Genomic DNA, 18,560 nt, shown 5'->3' on the forward strand with positions numbered 1-18,560 from the left:
TATTTTAATTTTATTACTGTTAACAATGCATTTTTTTGTTTTCCTTGTAACAGAAAGCTACGGTGGACTACAGTCCGGAGAGCAGGTAATAACTTTTATTTTCTGTTAAGGGGGGGTTAAAACAATAATGGCAGACAACACCTTACTTTGGTACGCAGTCTTTCCTGTTATCTTGTTTCAGTCAATCTTGTAACTATGTTGAATATTAACTACGTCACATGTAAAGCAACTTCAACATGCTTCCAATTTCACAATTAAAAGCAAAATGTTTCTATAAAAGAAAATGCCAGAACCTATTTATAAACTTAATTTAAAATTACTTCTACACCTTTTCATTAAGAGACCCTCAAGTGTCTTTGAGAGTTTAGAGGTTTGCTGTGCACATATAAGACCTGAACCACAAAACTTTAACTGCGTCATGAACACCTTCAAGAGGAGAGACAAGATGCACTGGATTGAACACTGACGAGAGACAAGAAGAAGTAGGATAAAGATGGGAACTGTGGATAACAGGAAGCGCAACAGGATCAACATTGGCTGAGTCATTTGGAGGATAAATAGCTGTGTTATAAATACAGAAATGGAAAATGTAACTTCATTACTGGATTTTTTTTAACATATTTTTGAATTAAGTAAGAACAGCTTGCTTGTTTACTCTTTATAATGATGTCATTAATTGTACATTGTCAGTGGTATGGTCAATCTGATTTATTTTTTAGGAATCACAGCATCTCGTAATTTCTGCTTGTGTGGTTTTGGTAGCAGCCACATTCGGTCATTTTATAATTTTGATAACAGAGAAATCAAGTGGCCAAAATGAGTTTCCCCTTTATAGATCATGTAGTATATCTGCGGTTCCTTTGTATCGAATCGAAACAAGAATTTGAGTTTTGAGTAAAGTATGTCGATCATAGAAAGTCAATTTCCAGGTGTTGCCAATCACCTTGAACACAAAACCTCCCCTGTGTCATGAAGACCTGGAAAGATGGAAGACTACACTCCTACTTAAGAGCATGTAACAAATGGACGGATTTTATATTTTCTAGTCTTTGCGACCACTCAAAGTGCGTTTTGAAACACATGTCAGCACTCGCCCATTCAAACACAGTCACCATTACCCTTGACACCAGGAGCCATTTGGGGTTCAGTATCTCGTGTCTCCGGGAGAATGAATCAGAGATGTGTGGAGGGATATATGAGCCATGACTTTAACCAACTCAAAGTCCTGGTGAAAAAAAAGACGGACAAGGTGTCAAGATGGCTGATGGTTCGTGTACATCGGTACTGAAAAACAGAATTCAGGACACACAGGCATTGAGCCTCATGGCTGTTGAACATGTACCGAAGCTGCAGCTGAATCAAGAGTCACTTAGGATCACAATCATGTAAAGAAATGTGGAAGAAATGGACTGGAGTTCTCTGATTAACTTGCAGCCACTAATTGGGAAACATTTTTTGTCTTCTCTTCCATTCAGGCCAGCAGGTCTGCTGTTCGGGGAAAAAGGAAGAAAAGGTGAGATAAGATAGAACTAAAGAGAAATGGTTGTGTAGTTGATTAGACTACACTATTTTTGCCTCACATTTAATAAAAACTGTGAACTTTTGTTCGGCATGTGTTGCAGGTCCAGATTACCTGAAAGGGGTTTTAGATTGTGTGTCCGAAGATAAAAGGCACAAGACATTTGAATTAAAGAAACAAGCTGGCGCAAGATGGAAGATGGGACCCCTGGAAGAAACCATTTACAGTGGGGAGCCTAAGGTAGTGAATGGGTGGGGGGAATTCTATCTTCCTAAGAAAGTAAGCATGCAGGTTGTAGGTGTAGTGGAGGGGACCTCCTGCCCATCGGACCAGCTCGTTCTAATGATCTGTGAGGACGGAAAGCTGTATGCCTACGATGGAGAGGAGCTACATTTGGTGGCTTCAAGCATGAAGCAGCTAAATAAAGAGGGAATAAGCTATCCAGGATCCAAGACATACTACGAAGGGGAGGCCTTCAAAGACATGGTGAGAAGTTATGGTAAAATAGCTGGGAACAAACAGCTTTGTGTACCTGATAGTCGATAACCTGTGGGCACTGACAACAGTTTTTTTTATATTTTCTTTTGTGTGTAGACCGAGAAGGACTGGGAAAAAGTGTGGAAAGGACCTACGGGGAAGAGGCTGGATCAAGAACATCTTAAACTGGTGACAGAAGACAAGGACACATTTATGAAATGTCTCAAAGCCACAGCTGCAATAAAGGGTGAGTATATATTTCTCGGCTTCAGGGCAAAGATGAAGGTCATGCATTTAGTGTCACTATCATGTTTGTTCTGTATTGAGTGATCTCATGTGCTCATTTGTTTCTCTCTCTCTCTCTCCCTTCCTCTTTTTTTCTCACAGCCCGTCCCTCCCAGAAGCCCGTGACAAGCCCCTAGGTCCTTGTCAGTCGGTGACGTCACTTGTGCCCAAAAATACTTGTGTGTGTGTTATTAGGAAAGGGATAACATGTCTTTCTGAAAATGTCAATGTTTTAATGACTGTGCAATGATAATGTATATATTCTACTTTAAATCTGTCCATGACAGGGTGGACATATTTTGGATGTGCTCCTACATTGTCTGCTTGTAGTTGTTGGGGAAATATTTTCCTGTGCCTATAACTTTGACCCAGTTTATCAGTTTGTACTGCCCTCGCTGAGCACAGGCCTGCAACCTTGGGCTGCTTTGCTCTCAGTGTTTTGTCTCATTATTCCTGCCTGTTGGCATAAGCTGATGGAGTGCTCCTCCTGTTTTATCTTGTTATGCACAATGTTGATTATTCTCTCAGAGCCAGCTAAATAAATGGGTTTGGGGTAGAGATCTTCAGAGTTGGTTTGGCAACCGCTGTGTCACCTCGTGGCACACGGCATGTCTTGTGAAATCTCCGGCCGAATTTCCAAATAAACCATCAGTGTTTGCCATCAAAGTTCCTGCTCTCCCTGTGTCTCTCTGAGTCCTTTCTCCATTGCTTCAGAAGTTTCCATCACAGTAGTTAATTAATAAAAAGTATAGGACCTTGGGAAGCATGCATTTCTAACAGCCTGAGATCTGCATAATACAATTGATGTGAAAGGGAAAATCTTGATTCTAAAATGTACCATGGGGCCAGATTATAATTTTCATGAAACCCCCTTTTCATGCTAAACGAAAAGGGGGTTTGTTTAGCATGACTCGTTTTATGGAGGCAGTGAGAATTATTAATTTGGGGGACACTCTGTCCTCTGCAGACATTGGTGAAAACAGTAATCTGTTTATATCTCAAATTAATGACTTCCTTCTCAAGGAGAGGGTGCCTTAGGGACAGGAAGGAACATCATCTTCCCTGGCTAAATCTACAATGCAGGAATTTAATAAAATCTAGAGACCAACTATTAAAGCAGAGCTTGAAATCCGGACGATCCACTGATAGACAGAAATTATTCACTCATGCTCGTAATAAAGTACTCAAACATTAAGACAGGCCAAAGCAAACTTTTTCATCAATATAATTGAAGGTGCGAAAGGTAACAGTAAAAATGTTTGGCAAATCTTAGATAAACTATTAGGTAAACATACCAAACAGGAAAATAATGCTCTAGAATAAAAAATCAATGATGCCCCGATAAAAGACCCTGCAGTGTTGGCCAGCTCTCTAAATTAGTATTTTATAAATAGTGCTTTGGACATCACAAAGCTCTTCCCGCCATCTGAGGTCTCCCCTAGCCCGACTGTGGATACAAACCTCGTTTTTGACCTGGAGGAAATCACAGAGGTTGAGGTCAAAAATATAACCTCAGGGTTAAGAGGTTATAAGGCTAGGGATGCAGATGATTTAGACACCAACTTCATAAAGACACATATCGACGGTCTAATGAAACCAATTACTATGCTAGTGAATCAATCTATCAGCACGAGGGAAGTGCCATCATCCTGGAAGGTGGCCACGGTGACAATAATGTCCAACTACAGACCAATCAGCATCCTCCCCTGTGTCTCTAAGATAGCTGAGAAATGCATGTCAAAACTAATTACCAAACATTCAGACAAAGGTTTCGCTCCACTCCACCCAATGCAGTTTGGTTTTCATGCTCACAGCTAACTGTGTCTTTGTGGAAAAGGTTAAATATATGTTGGACCCGAGCCCATATGTAGGTGCTGTCTTCCTTAATCTCAGGAAGGCTTTTGACTCTGTTGACCACCAAATGTTCCTTACAAAGCTGACTCATTTAAATTTTTCAGCAGATTCAATACAGTGGGTTAAATCTTACTTATCAAACAGAAAACAGTGTGTTTTGGTCAACGGTGCCAAATCCCCCTACCTTGTGAACCCTATTGGGGTTCCACAAGGTTCCATTCTTGGACCATTACTGTTTTCTCTGTACATTAATGACTTGCCTAATGTATGTCCTGAGTTGAATGTGCAAATGTATGCCGATGATGCGGTCATCTTTATACACGGGGAAAAAGACTGAAATAATCACATCCCTCAAATCATTTGGTCAAGGTTCAACACTGGCTGAACAACATTTGCTTACAGTTAAATGCAAAAAAAACAGTATGCATGATGATCAGTAAATGACCAGTCAAAATCGAAGGATCCAATGTGTTTTTAAACGGAGCAGAAATAGAACTAGTCTCAGTTCAAGTATCTTGGAGTCATACTGGACTCGAACTTAACTTTTAAGAAACATATTAAGAAAGTATCCAATACCGTTAAATTCAACTTGCAAAATGTGTCAGTGCTGCAAAGTCATACCTCCACTGTATGATTCTATCCCACATTGAATACTGTTTTACAAACTGGTTGTTTGCTTGTGCCACAAACCTGAAACCCATAGAACAGCAAAGAGAGCTATCAAGGTGTTTGACAGAAAGCCAAATTCATACCACCACTGTACCATCCTTGAAAAACACAATTTCTTGAGTTTTGACAATTTTAAGTCTTTTAAAAGTATGTGTTTTTTTATAAATGTTTCCATGGACTGCCCCCCCCCCCCCCCCCTTCCCCTCCCTTAGGGAATTCATCCACAAAAAACACTAAAAAAGCTAAATCTGGCACTGTTACGCTCGACACATTTGAATGTTTAAAGTGTTCATTATTGTGCATTGTCCCTGCCAAATGAACGATTAAATAAATAAATAAACACTTGAAATAACTAAAGGACAAGTTAAAAAAGAAAGTAGAAAGAAAGTGAGGTCATAGAAAATTATTTCTGCTAAAAAGTTAGCAATGATTGAGAGTCAGAAACATTTCAGATGTGTGTATCTCACACTGCACTGTAACTTTAATTAATGTACCTTTGTTATTCATGTTTTATTATCTTTGCTTTTAAATGAGTGTTTTTAAATGCCTTTTTATAATATGTTTCTTAATGCTCTTAATGGCTTTCATTTTTGTAAAGCACTTAGAATTGCCTTGTGTTGCAAGGTGCTATATAAATAAACTTGCCTTCCCTTGCCTTGCCCCGCCTTTACATAATGCAACCGTTTAGTAAGTAGTTCAAAACACGAGGCAGGGCTTCATTCATTTATTTCCATTCATTCACTCCTGACCTACAATGGTAAGTAGCTGCTTTTAACTGCTTTCCTTTGCTAATATTTGAAATACTTCAGATTAAATTCTACATTGCTAATTTACTTTCTGTTGTCAGTGAAATTTGTAAATGTTATAATCATGGTTTAATGTGTTGTGTGTTATTTCTCCCTAGGCGTATAGAGCGCAGAATAAGTGAGTCAGCTGATTACCTGAACCATACACGAATACTGACATCTCATTTAAAATGTGTGATAACAATTTAATACTGACTATATATTATTATAGAGAAGACCGTTTTTTGGAGGGGAAAAAGGATTTCAGAACAAATGCTTGGCTGATTATCAAAAAAATGATAGAGCTGAATGGCTCCAGTGCAAATCCAACTACACAGTTAGTAGATGAGGTATGTATGATGTGGCTTTTATGAACTTTTGAAATTATGTGTTTTTTGGACATAATGCATCTTTCATAGAGCTTTACAGTTACACACATTGAAAATGGCATCTCTTTTTCGACAGATTCTTCACAGCATCTTTTTTTTGGGAAGGATCAGCACACCACCAATTTCACCGAACAGGATTGTGAATGAAGAGGAGATCTACGGTGCGTTGAAGCTCTGCTACCCTCTGCCTTTTGAACTTTGTTCCTCTCAACTACCCAGGAGGAGTCCATTCTCATGTGTGCTCGACATGGTAAGATTACAGTTTGTCAATTCTTCTATTTATATAGTTGCTTTTCCCCCTAAAATCATACTGAAATATAAGAGTTGTATGCACATATTCAAACATGAAGTATGACATAGTTAATTACCAGCTTGATAACATTTCTAAATTATTTTCAGATTGTTTTCCTGAAAGGACCAGAGAACGAAAATGAAATAAAACAGGAGCTTCAAGAGATCATCAGAGAACTCGACCTTGATAAGAGGGATCCTCTGGTCTCCTCCACCATCTGCGTCTCTCAGAAGAACCCAAACTCAGCCAGGTACTACGGGGTCTCCATGTCCACTTCTAGCAAGGTTCCTAAGAAAATCATGGTTGCTGCGTCTTGTCTTCCTGGTAGCTTGGACAGTTATGTTGCTGGTGCAGTGATGACATTCAATCAAAATACGAGCAAGAAGCCATATTTTGATGGAACCATCAAACTGCCTCAGCATGTAACGTGCCAGGCATATAGCCTCCACGGGGAAGGAGCACAAATGGATCCTTGCAAATCATGTGTGGAGTTGTTTGGTTTGGGAGGAGACGACACAAAGAGGTTTCCCTATGGCAACTGTGCTGAGGTTGAAAGTGTGAGCAACTTGTTTAAAAATGATACAGGAGTTAAGGAGCAAGCACGACCAACATCTGAGCTGTGCACACCTGAAAACAGGAGAAGGGCGGAGGAAAGTGTCAGGGATGATCTCAGGAATTTGCTGAAACCATTTAAATTCCCATGTGACGATTTTCACTTCTACATCCCCTCAGAGTAAATGAAGGGGGGAAATATTGGACATTAAAGATTGATAAGTCTATTTAGCATGGTCTTATAATATTTAGTGAAATGACAGATATCTTGTGATATTATTCACAAATACTTAACCTTCAAACAAATCATCTCATTTTAATCCTCTTATGAAATTGCTGTTCTTCAAATCAAATATATCATTGTTTTATCTTTGCTACTTGTTATGTGTAACAGTAAATATATAAATGCAAATGTTTGTCAACTGTCTGAATGAAGCATGCAGGCAATGATGTATTGATCATGTTGTTAACAATAAATTCTAATAACGTAAACTAAGTTTCATACATTGTTTTGTTTTTTTCTCCTGCCACTTCAAGTGATTCTTTGCTAGAGAATAATAAGTTATCCAACATCATCTCATCTATCCTTATTGTTATCTATGGTCAAGGTCAAAATCCTACTAGACATAAAGTTGGAAACACAGAGTTTTTTTTGTTGTTTTTTAAAAGTCTGACCATGCATTGGCTCTTAAAGTCATTGACAACATATTTGAAGATATCTCAAGACTTGAGATTCTCATTATGTAAAAAATGTGTTCAGCTTGCCAGTCTCAAACAACACAAATGTTGCAAGCCCTAAACTTCCTCTTTTAACTGGTTGCATGCCTGGACAGTTTCCAAATAACTGAAGGGACATTTCTAATGTGGGACAGAAGAAAGCTAATCTAATACAGTTCAAAAGTAAAGACCATCAATTGTCATCCTGATACATGTTTCTTCATTAAAGGTTCAAAATATACTTTGATAACAATATCTGATTAATTTTGGGGTAAAACGACGGAAACCTGCTTAGTGCAAGTATGCAGTTTGACCAACTATTAAAGGACAGTCCTCCGATTTAGCCTAGACAATCTTATTACCTTAAAAGGTATATCTGAAGTTATTGTGTTTGAATCCAGACAAACACATCAAAACCAATCTTCAAAATCTCATTTATACGGAGCCCCTAAAGGGACATGAAAAAAAAAAAAAAAAAACAGAGAGAGAGAGAAAAAAAAAAGTCAGGATAACGGGTTAGTATCTCGTGCGCACGAGATAGGCTACTAACCCGTTATCCTGACTTTATTTTGGGGAGAAAGTTACCGGTGCGCCAAGGAGGAAGTGAAGCGCACAGGACACAACCATTTCATTGCAGACTGTTATGTTTACGTGGGGAAATGACAGTGCATTATTTGAGATATATTTCGTACTCAGACTTCACTTTCAGGACATTTCGGCCAGGGGTGTGTGGTCATTCCAGGAGGCAGCGGGACGTGTAACTCAGAGAAGAGCAGCACCAGCGCTCAAAGAGCTTTTACGCACCGCCTTCTGTGTTTACCTTCATTGAACAGCTATAAAGAGTGACCACAGGCCGTCTTAACCACACACACCTCTACACACACACCGAACTGCCCGATTACTCCCCCTTTTATTAGTTTTATGGAGGAGATCGCCGGTCATCAGGACGCATGATGGGCGGACTGGGACTAAAAATCAGCCCGGGAATCTCACCCTGCCCAGCCGACGTAAACTGTCAACGGGGGGGGGGGGGCAGTCCGCCACTGGCTCTGTGTGTGTGTTCTGAGTGTTTCTTTCCCTATAAAAAAGCTGCGGGGGAAGCAGGTACTCTGCGAGTCACGGACATTAATTCATACAAACTCTCCTGTTTTGCCAATCCGGTGCTTAAACCAATAGCTCTACACCCCTGGCCGAAATGTCCATAAAATTAAGTCTGACTTCAAAATATAGTCTATCTCAAATAATGCATTCTCTGTCATTTCCCCACGTAAACATAACAGTCTGCACTGAAATGGTTGTCTAATGTGTGTTCCACTGCCTCCTTGCTGCATCGGTAACTTTTTCAAAAAAAATAAAGTAAGGAAAACGGATTTGTTTTTGAATCCGTTTTCCTGACTTTATTTTTTTAATCTCTCCATTTTTTTTTTTTCCATGTCCCTTTAGGGGCTCCGTACATTCAAACTCTTGTGAGGCTTTTTTCTGCTGAGGAGAAAAACTCAAAGTGATCGATATTTCTCTGTAGATTCATGAGAATTACACAAAGTCATTTGATCCAATATGTTTATGGGATTATACTTTAAAGATTTTTACACAAATTAGATACTTTTCCACTTTATATGAAACATGACCTTATTGTTATCACAACGTTTTGACAGGTTGTTGACTAAAAGTTATAAGCACACTTATCACTATCACATTGAAAATAAGAATTAGGACATTTCAACCCAAATCATCAATTCTAGTCAAAGTTAAGGTATTGTTTTCAGTTTGTGAGGCTGTGCGTGTCATCATAACAAAGTGTGCTTCATGGAACATACTATTCACATGCTACAAGGAACTATCACAGAAGTGGTTTCGAGCATTTGCACATCTGTCTGTGAACAGGTTTTGTCCTCTCACGTGGAACATTTACAAAAAGGGAAGATTAAAACGTACCTGACAACAGATATAACAAATCAGTATTATATTAGGTATCCCTCACAGTGACTCCTCTCACATGGAATGTTTACAGAAAGGGAAGAGGAAACGTGAGGGACACAATATAAAGGGGAAGTCCCCACAACCGAGCGACCACACTTCAGAGGTACACTGATCTCCGACCTTGTCAGGCAAGGTATTGAACATTCAATAAATGAAGAACACAAAATTACTACATATAAAACACAGAATGTGTGTTATTATACTAAATGATTTACAAATAAACCCCACTGCATATTTACAACTGTTACACATATACACAACGGAGCCGTAATGTTTTCATTAATTGTAAAGCAATTGTGTTGAAACGTGCTTTATAAATAAAGAGTAAGATAAGTGGTTAAAACACGCTGGTATAGCAGATGTAAGAATGAAAAAAGCACAGTGCGTTACAAAGTGAGTGAAAACAAATCTGATCATCAGACCGCTAAACCAAAAGCATCTGGTCTCCGGTGCCATCTGTGTCTCTAAGATCAAGAACAACCAAAACTCAGTCTGTAGGCACTACGGGGTCTCCATGTCCAGAATGTCGCCTGATTTCTGCCGTATCATGATTTCTGCGTCCTGTCTTGAATACTGGGACAGTTATGTTGCTGGTGCAGTGATGACCTACCATCTGAATGATGCGGAACATCCAGATTTTGATGGAACCATTACACTTTGCCGTTGCCAGACGTTTAAACTTTTCACGGGGGGAAAAGTGACCATGCCTCCTTGCAAATCATGTCAGAATTTGTTTGGTTTGAAACCTAAACCGTTTCCCTATGGCGACTGTGCTGAGGTTGAAAGTGTGAGCAACTTGTTTAAAAATGATACAGAAGTTAGGGAGCAAGCACGACCAAATCCTGAGAAGTTCACAGATGACAACAGAGGCTGTAGAGAGGGTCAGGGCAGATCTCATGGAATGTTTGCCCGACCCACAGTTGTAGAATTGATTTGATTGAGTTGATGATAAAAAATAAAAGATATTGAATATATTGATAGGTATAATTGTTATGCTCCTTTTTCATTAAGTGATCAGACAGATCTCTTTTGATATTAGTCGCTAGAACTTAAACTTACAAATGATCTCACTTTAATCCTCTGTGTTATGAAACATGAACTTATTGTTATCACAAAGTTATTGACTAAAAGTTATAAGCACATTATCACATTGCAAATAAGAATTAGGAAACTTCAACCCTAATCATTAATACTATAGTCAAAGTTTAGTCACGTTTTGTTTTAGTGATAGCTAAACCATACTTTCTCTTTTTAATTTAGTATTTGCTCATTAAAGGTATTCAGTAGGAAGTCGTAAACATATCTGCTGGTTAAGCTGACTGTGTTACAGAATGGCGAAAATGGAAACCAGAGGTAAATCAAGATAAAACATAAATAAAAATGATTAGACAAAAATGTTTGGAGATATATTCCGATGTCTCGATCTTTGGTTTAACAGTAGAGCTTGTGCACAGTCAGCTCTGTAAGTATTATCAAAAAGTCCAAGAGAGCAGCACATGTAATGCTCCTTTGGAGGAGGCCAGACTTTGATTGTTGTGTGAACTCGGTGAAATTTAAAGGACGTTCACTTTATCACATTTTTCGAATTCTTTCGGCTGGATCACTATGAAACAGTTTGGCTTTAGAGAATCTTTTTGTACCTGATTCTATCTGCAAATCTTCGGAAATCCAGAAATTGACATTATTATTCAGATGTTCATTGTCAAATTTCGGACGGGCCTTTCATGAGCCTTCTCCAGCAGGGGGGGGGGGCTTCAGGCGCTGCAGGACTTGATCCATTATGGTGTAGTGTGTAACCAATAGTTTTCTTGGTGACTGTGGTCCCAGCTGCCTCGAAATCATTTACAAGTTCCTCCCGTGTAGTTCTTGGCTGATCCCTCACCTTTCTCATGATCATCAATACCCCACAGGGCCAGATATTGTGTGGAGCCCCAGACCGAGGGCGACTGATGCTATTTTTGTGTTTCTTCTATTTCCGATCAATCGCACCAACAGTTGTCTCCTTCTCACCAAGCTGCTTTCTGATGGTCTTGTAGCCAATTCCAGCCATGTGAATTCATCAGAGGGTCTAAGGACCTCAGGGGAAATCTTGTCCTTGAGGTCCTTAGACCGCTCTTTGTTCTTGCCCATGGTGGAAAGGTTGGAATCTGATTGATTGATTCTGTGGACAGGTGTCTTTTATACAGGTAACTAGTTTACATTATGAGTACTTTCCTAAAGGAAGAGGACTTATGTGACCGATCTGTGGGAGCCTTTATTCGTGTTGGTTGCAAGGGGGATCTCTTATATGATGCACATTTCTCAATATTCTTTTTGATTTCTGTCTCTCATTAGTAAAATAAAGCTACCATTGAAATGATAGACTGTTCATTTCTTTGTAACTGGGTAAACTTGGGATCAAATACTTATTTCCTGTTTGTTGTGTGAACTCGGTGAAATTTAGAATGACGTTCACTTTTTCACATGTTTTTATGAGGACTTATGAGCCACATTTAATTTAAATGAACTGTTAAATTATTTCGGCTGGATCACTGTGAAGAAGTTTGGCTTTAGGAAATCTTTTTGTTCCTGATTCTATCTGCAAATCTTCGGAAAGAGGGCACTTTATTTGTTTCAAAGGGCCAAGCAAAAAATAAAGTGTGTTATTTTAATGAATGATGTTTGACCACTGCAACAGTATTTCTGATGTCTTGTAATCGACATTGGTGTATTACACAACAAGTTCTTCAATTCAGTGGGCCTCAGTTGATGCCTCTGTTCCGCATCTGATCTTAATCTATTTTTACCGGATTTTATCTCGAAAGCTTCGGAGAGCGGGCCCTAGTTGACGCTTGTGGGGGAAACCTCTGAAGCAATTGAAAACAGGACTCAGAGAGACACGAGGAGAGCTGGAGCTTTGTTGGCAAACACTGACGGTTTATTTGGAGCTTCGGCCGGAGAATTCAAAAGACATGTCACAAGCCACGAGTTGACGACAGGGTAGAGATGCCAAATCAATTCTGAAGAAACCTTCCTCTCGTATGATGTTTTAACTAGTTTCGCTAAGGGTAATCAACATTCTTTCCTTAGTTAGACTAAACAGCGGAGGAAGCTGAATCAACTCTAGTTGTCGGTTATGTCTCGGGGTCATCTACACCCCGAGAAAGATGTGTTCCAGGTGTCCCACAACAATGACTATCTCTGACCGAGAGTTGCCCGGTCATAAACTGGTAACAACAACAAAATGCTAAGGCAGCCCCTCCTTCAGGGAGATAACGTCTTCTCAAGGTTGGAGCATCTGTGTCAGAGGGCGAAGGAGGACACTAGGGCAAATTATTCCCTGACACCGCTCATGTTTTCGCTGTCTCCTCTTCTATTTAGATTGACCCATCTCTTTGCAGGCATCTTTTGCATTGCAAAAATCTCCCTGCATGTCACCTTGAGAAACAACAAACACTCTCTGTCAGATGTAACAAACTGGTCGTCAACAACAACAACATAGAAACATTAAACATCTACAGTGTGTGGGCGCAGCGAAACCCGAGTGCACTGGAAGATCTTTGTTTGATGCAAATGAAATGTAAAAGGCAGAAAGAGAAGCATGTGTTTCCATACATACTGAAATGAGTTATTTATGTATGACAGTATGATAGTAAATGAAGGAAGGAATGACAGTGCGTTAAAGACGGAATGATACTGTGTGTGAAAGATTCTGGTGGTGTAATGATATTGTTTGTAAGACCAAGTATGAGTTGTGAGCTAGACGGCCTCTCATATTATCGCCTCGTGGCACAAAAACTCACACCCTACAAAGAACCATGGCATATACAGATAACCATATCTCTCTTCCTGTAGTGTCATAAAACCCCCTCCCAAAGACATCTGTTTACCACACATACATTTACATGACATCCCCAGGATACAGCTGTTACATTTCATTATGATTACACTGTATTAAGCTTCATCATTTCCATAACGATACCTTATTATGGCAGTCATAACATAATGTAACCGTATAAGGCGTGGTAGTTCCTAGAGCTTTCGAGTTAAACACATTGAAAATGGCATCTCTTTTTTGACAGATTCTTCACAGCATCTTTTTTTTGGGAAGGATCAACAAACCACCATTTTCACCGCAAGAGATTGTGACTGATGAGAAGATGTACGATGCGTTGAGCTACTGCTGCCCTCTGCCTTTTCAACTGAATTCCTCTACCCAACTACCCAGACGGAGTCCATTCTCATGTGTGCTAGACATGGTAAGATTACAGTTTGTCAATTCTCCTATTTATATAGTTGCTTTTCCCCCTAAAATCATCCTGAAATATAAGAGTTGTATGCACATATTCAAACATGAAGTATGACAGAGTTAATTACTTGTAGGGATTACAGCAGCTTGATACAATTTCTAAATTATTTTCAGATTGTTTTCCTGGAAGGACGAGAGAACGAAAATGAAATAAAACAGAAGCTTCAAGAGATCATCAGTGAATACCATCTTAAAAGAGGCGTGTGGTGCAGTGGGTTGAGCGTTGGTGTTCGGATCAGGGGGTCAAACCCCACTGCAGTCAGCATGTCGTTGTGTCCCTGAGACACTTCACCCCAAATTGCTCCTGTGGGGATTGCCCACAGTATTGAGTATGTAAGTCGCTTTGGATAAAAGCGTCTAGCAAGTGACATGTAATGTAATTAAAAAAGATGAACCTCTGGACTCCTCCACCATTCTGCGGATTTTATCTCGAAAGCTTCGGAGAGAGGGCCCTAGTTGACGCTCATGTTTTCGCTGTTTCCTCTTCTATTTGCATTGACACATCTTTTTCCATGCATCTTTTGCATTCATAAAATCTCCCTGCACGTCACCTTGAGAAACAACAACACTCCCTGTCAGATGTAACAAACTGGTCGTGAACAGCAACGCAATGCAAATGAATTGTAAAAGGCAGAAAGAGAAGCATGTGTTTCCATACATACTGAAATGAGTGGATAAATCATATTTAATACAGCAGATGTAAGAATGGAAAAAGTGTTTGCTTATTATGCTTCATCTATATGTACAGTCGATACTGAAAGTAAGTAAGTATCTACAGTGAAGGAAACACATATTTGATCCCTTGCAGATTTGCCCACTTACAAATAAATTAACAGTCTATAATTATAATGGTACGTTTATTTTAACAGTGAGAGTAAGAAAATCTAAAAGAAAATCAATAAATTGACATTATATAAAATATAAAAATGTATTTGCATTTAACTGTGGGAAATAAGTATTTGATCCCTTTGCAACACACGTCTTAGTACTTGGTGGAGAAACCCTTGTTGGACAGCAGAGGTCAGACTCTTCTTGTAGTTGGTCTCCAGGTGTGTGCTAATCTCAGGAAGAATGTTGGTCCACTCCTCTCTGAAGGTCCTCTCCAAATCCTTCAGGTTTTGAGGCTGATGCTGGGCCTCTCGAAGCTTCAGCTCCCTCCACAGATTTTCTATGGGATTAAGGTCTGGAGACTGGCTAGGCCCCTCCATCACCTAACTGCTCTTCTTCTTTAGCCTCTCCTGTGTTGCCTATGTTCAGGGTCATTGTCGGGCTGGAAGACCCATCCAGGACCCATTTTCAGAGTCCTGGCTGAGGGAAGGAGGCTATCGGCAAAATGTTATGGTACATGGCCCCGTCCATCCTCTCCTCGATGCAGGGAAGTGGTCCTGTCCCCTTAGCAGAGAAACACCCCCAAAGCCTAATGTTTCCACCTCCATGCCTGACGGGGAGATTGTGTTCTGGGGTTATAGTCAGCATCCTCTTCCTCCAAACACGGCGTGTCGAGTTGATGCCAAAGATCCACATTTTGGTCTCATCTGACCACGTCACCTTCTCCCAAGCCTTCTCTGAATCATTCAGATGTTCATTGTTATGTTTCAGACGGTTCGTTTATGTCCTTCTTCAGCAGGGAAACCTTCAGGTGCTGCAGCATTTGATCCATTATGGTGTGGTGCACATGTGTCAAACTCAAGGCCCGGGGGCCAAATCAGCCCAGTGATGGATTTAATTTCGGCCCGCAGGATCATTTCTAATTACTATTAGATCTGGCCCGCCGGTATATTGCACGCACACCTTCACACAATCCTGAGGATTTCCTCAGCTCAGAGCCTGAACCCAAACATTGATGAACTTGCACCCAAGATGAGAGTAAACTAGCATCACAGAGCAGCAAAATGAGTTTCAATGGATATTTTCTTCTGCACTTTTTTCTTGCGACAACAAGGCATGTTCTTTTTTTTTCTTTGAGGCTGTTGGACAAATGTAATCCTAAGAAACGAATGCAACTGATTATTTAATGTTTAATGTTGTTTTTATAGGCATTAATTTAAGCTTTACTTATTTCTTCCACTACATATATATTCGCAAGAAGTGACAAACAAATCAAAGAGAGAATACTCAAAGCATTTCATCATATCAAACACTTCTTCTCTATATTCAACATGAGTTCATGATTAAAACTGAACCCTTCTTTTATCAGACTGATCAGGCAATAAGCCCTTTCAAGTGTTTGCTGACTTCCCATATATCCTGCAACTGAAAAAGCCTTTAAGAGGCCCTATTAGAGTACGGTGTGAATCAAACCAATATCTTAAGGGGCATACAGGCGCGCCGTAAGGGGGTGAAAAGTTAGGACGATTCTAAGGGACTGACAGGGGCCCAAACTATTTGAGAACATTAAGAAAAAAATGTTTAAATAACCAATGTGATTATCTTTTCATGGGGCCCAAAATCCCTGGCGGCGCCCCTTATACAAACACAAAAAACAGCAACAAGAATGTAAAGTTTCCTATAAACGTATCAAAAAGTTTACACATCTGCTTTATGTTAAACATAACCCAAAGATTTACATTCAAACTCAAATGTACTTTTTCTCTGAAAGTATTTGTTTCAGTGGCAAAGAAGCATCACTAGATGGCAGCACCACCATGTTCAGTTAAAATCAGCTACCAGTCTTTAAAGGGTCCTATTCTAATAACTTCCAGGGATCATATTTGTAGTTAGTATCTCTACTGTGACATGTCTCCATGCTTTAATGTTCAAAAAGCTCTTTATTGTTCTCATACTGTCTGTGCTGTAGCACCTCTTTTCACCCTCTGTCTGAAACCAGAGCCCAGTCTGCTCTGATTGGTCCCTAGTTGACGCCTCAGTTTTGCATCTGATAGTTCTGTTTCCTCCTCTTTTTGCATTGACACATCTTTTTGAATGCATCTTTTGCATTCACGATGTCTCCCTGCATGTCACCTTGAAAAACAACAAACACTTCCTGTCAGAAGTAACAAACTGGTCTTAAACAACAACATAGAAACATTAAACATCTACTGTGTGTGGGCGCGGTGAAACCCGAGTGCACTGGAAGATCTTTGTCTGATGCAAATGAAGTGTAAAATGCAGAAAGAGAAGCACATCTTTCCATATACAGGATAAAGAAAAGATTGGATAACTCTTATTTAATACAGCTGATACAGCAGATGTAAGGATGGAAAAAGGGTTTGCTTATTATGCTTCATCGTACAGTCGATATTGAAAGTAAGCAAGTATCTCTATTCGCAAGAAGTGACAAACAAATCACTTCTCCTTCCTGGCAACCAGTGTGACTGCCCTCAACACTGGCAAATAAATAATCCGTATTTGCACTATGCACACATGAGGAGGCTGATAACTGCATCCTACTGCACCTAGGAGATGTGTGAAGGAAGGCTATAGCAAGGTGTCAATACGCACAGTTGACACGGATGTGGTAGAACTGGCAGTCACAGCAGCCCAATCCCTCAACATCACTGCTGTGGGTTGCATTCGGAGCTGGGAACAGTTTTCGGCATTTAGCAGCTCATGAGATGGCGAGATCACTAGGTCCAGATCGATGCATAGCCTTACCAATGTTCCATGCATTTACTGGATGTGACACTCACTTTCATAATATCAAACACTTCTTCTCTCTATTCAACTTAAGCTCATGATTAAAACTGAACCCCTGGTGACTAAACAAACTAAAACGACCTGTCAGAAGTGAGCAAACTGGTAGTGTGACATTCATTATCATGTGACAACATCAAACAAAGCCTCAGTGCACTCAGAGGTGGAAGAAGTACTCAGATTATTCAGTAAAAGCAGAAACAAAGTCTGTAAACATTCTTTAGTAAAAGTACTAAATTCAATATTGTACTGTACTGTAATATCTGATAATCACTTGAATGTTGCACTTGGTAAAGGTGTGGTTTATTTGAATCACCTTATAAACTACTGGATAGCTTAATTAATATATAATATATTTATAAATTGATTGAAATTGTTCATTTATAAGCTAAATGTTTAAAGAAGCTGTAAATGACGTAACGAAGTTGCCTTAATTAAAAGGAATAACGCAATTAATTTCATAGTGGAATTAGATGGATAAATACTTTATTTCATGTTATTTTATAATCGTTAAATATGGCATGATTTAATACAGTTTGTTATACATGTTAAACCGATATGCGTATGTGTTTCTTGTGCCTAGGAACCAATGTTTGTTCATGTGCTGGTACTGCGTGTTTTGCTGTTACATTGTACAACTCAACGTGGGTTGACGTCTTTTTTGAAGCTCTGCTGAAGTCTGTGATAAAGTTTTAATGTGACAAGAAGTCTGTGACAAAGTTATGCAGAAAAGGAACTAAATTAATCTCCTTTCACGACAAGCGACCAACGAGGTATTTGTTTTATGTTTTCATTTTCTTATTTTCATTCATATGTGTAGCACAATATGCTAATATGTTTGGCTATGTATACGTGTCATTTCGGTGTTGTAGTTCTCACGGCGTAACGGAAGAGGGGAGGCTACAGGATGAAAACTCCCAAGAAATAAAGGCCCGTTTCAAAGAACCAACCTGTGTCTGTGTCGTGAAAAGAGCTACAGTGAGAAGTCGTTGGCCACTTGTCGTGAAAGGAGATTAATTCAGTTCCTTTTCTGCATAACTTTGTCACAGACTGAATCTGTAAAATAAATATAGTGGAGTAATAAGAACATCATTTTCCTGCAAAAGTATGAAGCAGGATT

At 39.5% G+C, this 18,560-nt stretch overlaps 2 protein-coding genes across 4 annotated transcripts in view; both read left to right on the plus strand.

Moving 5' to 3' along the window:
• LOC307021777 (uncharacterized protein) overlaps positions 1–18,560 on the plus strand; it is a 42,007-nt gene that overhangs the window by 1,157 nt on the left and 22,290 nt on the right. The window contains exons 3-5 of the mRNA XM_079654203.1: positions 54–85; positions 1,476–1,513; positions 1,623–2,005. Coding sequence (XP_079510329.1) covers positions 54–85; positions 1,476–1,513; positions 1,623–2,005 — 453 coding nt within the window. The remainder of the gene's footprint in view (positions 1–53; positions 86–1,475; positions 1,514–1,622; positions 2,006–18,560) is intronic.
• On the plus strand, positions 5,511–7,314 carry LOC307020955 (uncharacterized protein). 3 transcript variants are annotated; one of them, XM_079652652.1, is made up of 5 exons: positions 5,528–5,561; positions 5,709–5,728; positions 5,822–5,939; positions 6,055–6,228; positions 6,378–7,314. In XM_079652652.1, exons 1-5 carry the CDS (start codon positions 5,559–5,561, stop codon positions 7,005–7,007), a joined length of 945 nt encoding a protein of 314 aa, XP_079508778.1. In that variant the 5' UTR covers positions 5,528–5,558; the 3' UTR covers positions 7,008–7,314. The 3 variants fall into 3 exon arrangements, with proteins under 3 accessions (XP_079508777.1, XP_079508778.1, XP_079508776.1); XM_079652651.1 differs by having other exon boundaries at positions 5,511–5,561; positions 5,709–5,939; XM_079652650.1 differs by lacking the exon at positions 5,528–5,561 and having other exon boundaries at positions 5,660–5,939.

The sequence above is a fragment of the Notothenia rossii genome (genome assembly GCF_949606895.1).
Source record: "Notothenia rossii genome assembly, chromosome: 10".
Lineage (NCBI taxonomy): Eukaryota > Metazoa > Chordata > Actinopteri > Perciformes > Nototheniidae > Notothenia > Notothenia rossii.

Excerpts from the sequence above, each read along its gene's own strand:
- LOC307020955 (XM_079652651.1), top strand. The coding sequence starts at position 5,781 with ATGTGTGATAACAATTTAATACTGACTATATATTATTATAGAGAAGAC. Across the intron at positions 5,940-6,054 it reads CTACACAGTTAGTAGATGAG|ATTCTTCACAGCATCTTTTT; the intron begins GTATGTATGATG and ends CTTTTTCGACAG. Across the intron at positions 6,229-6,377 it reads TCTCATGTGTGCTCGACATG|ATTGTTTTCCTGAAAGGACC; the intron begins GTAAGATTACAG and ends AATTATTTTCAG.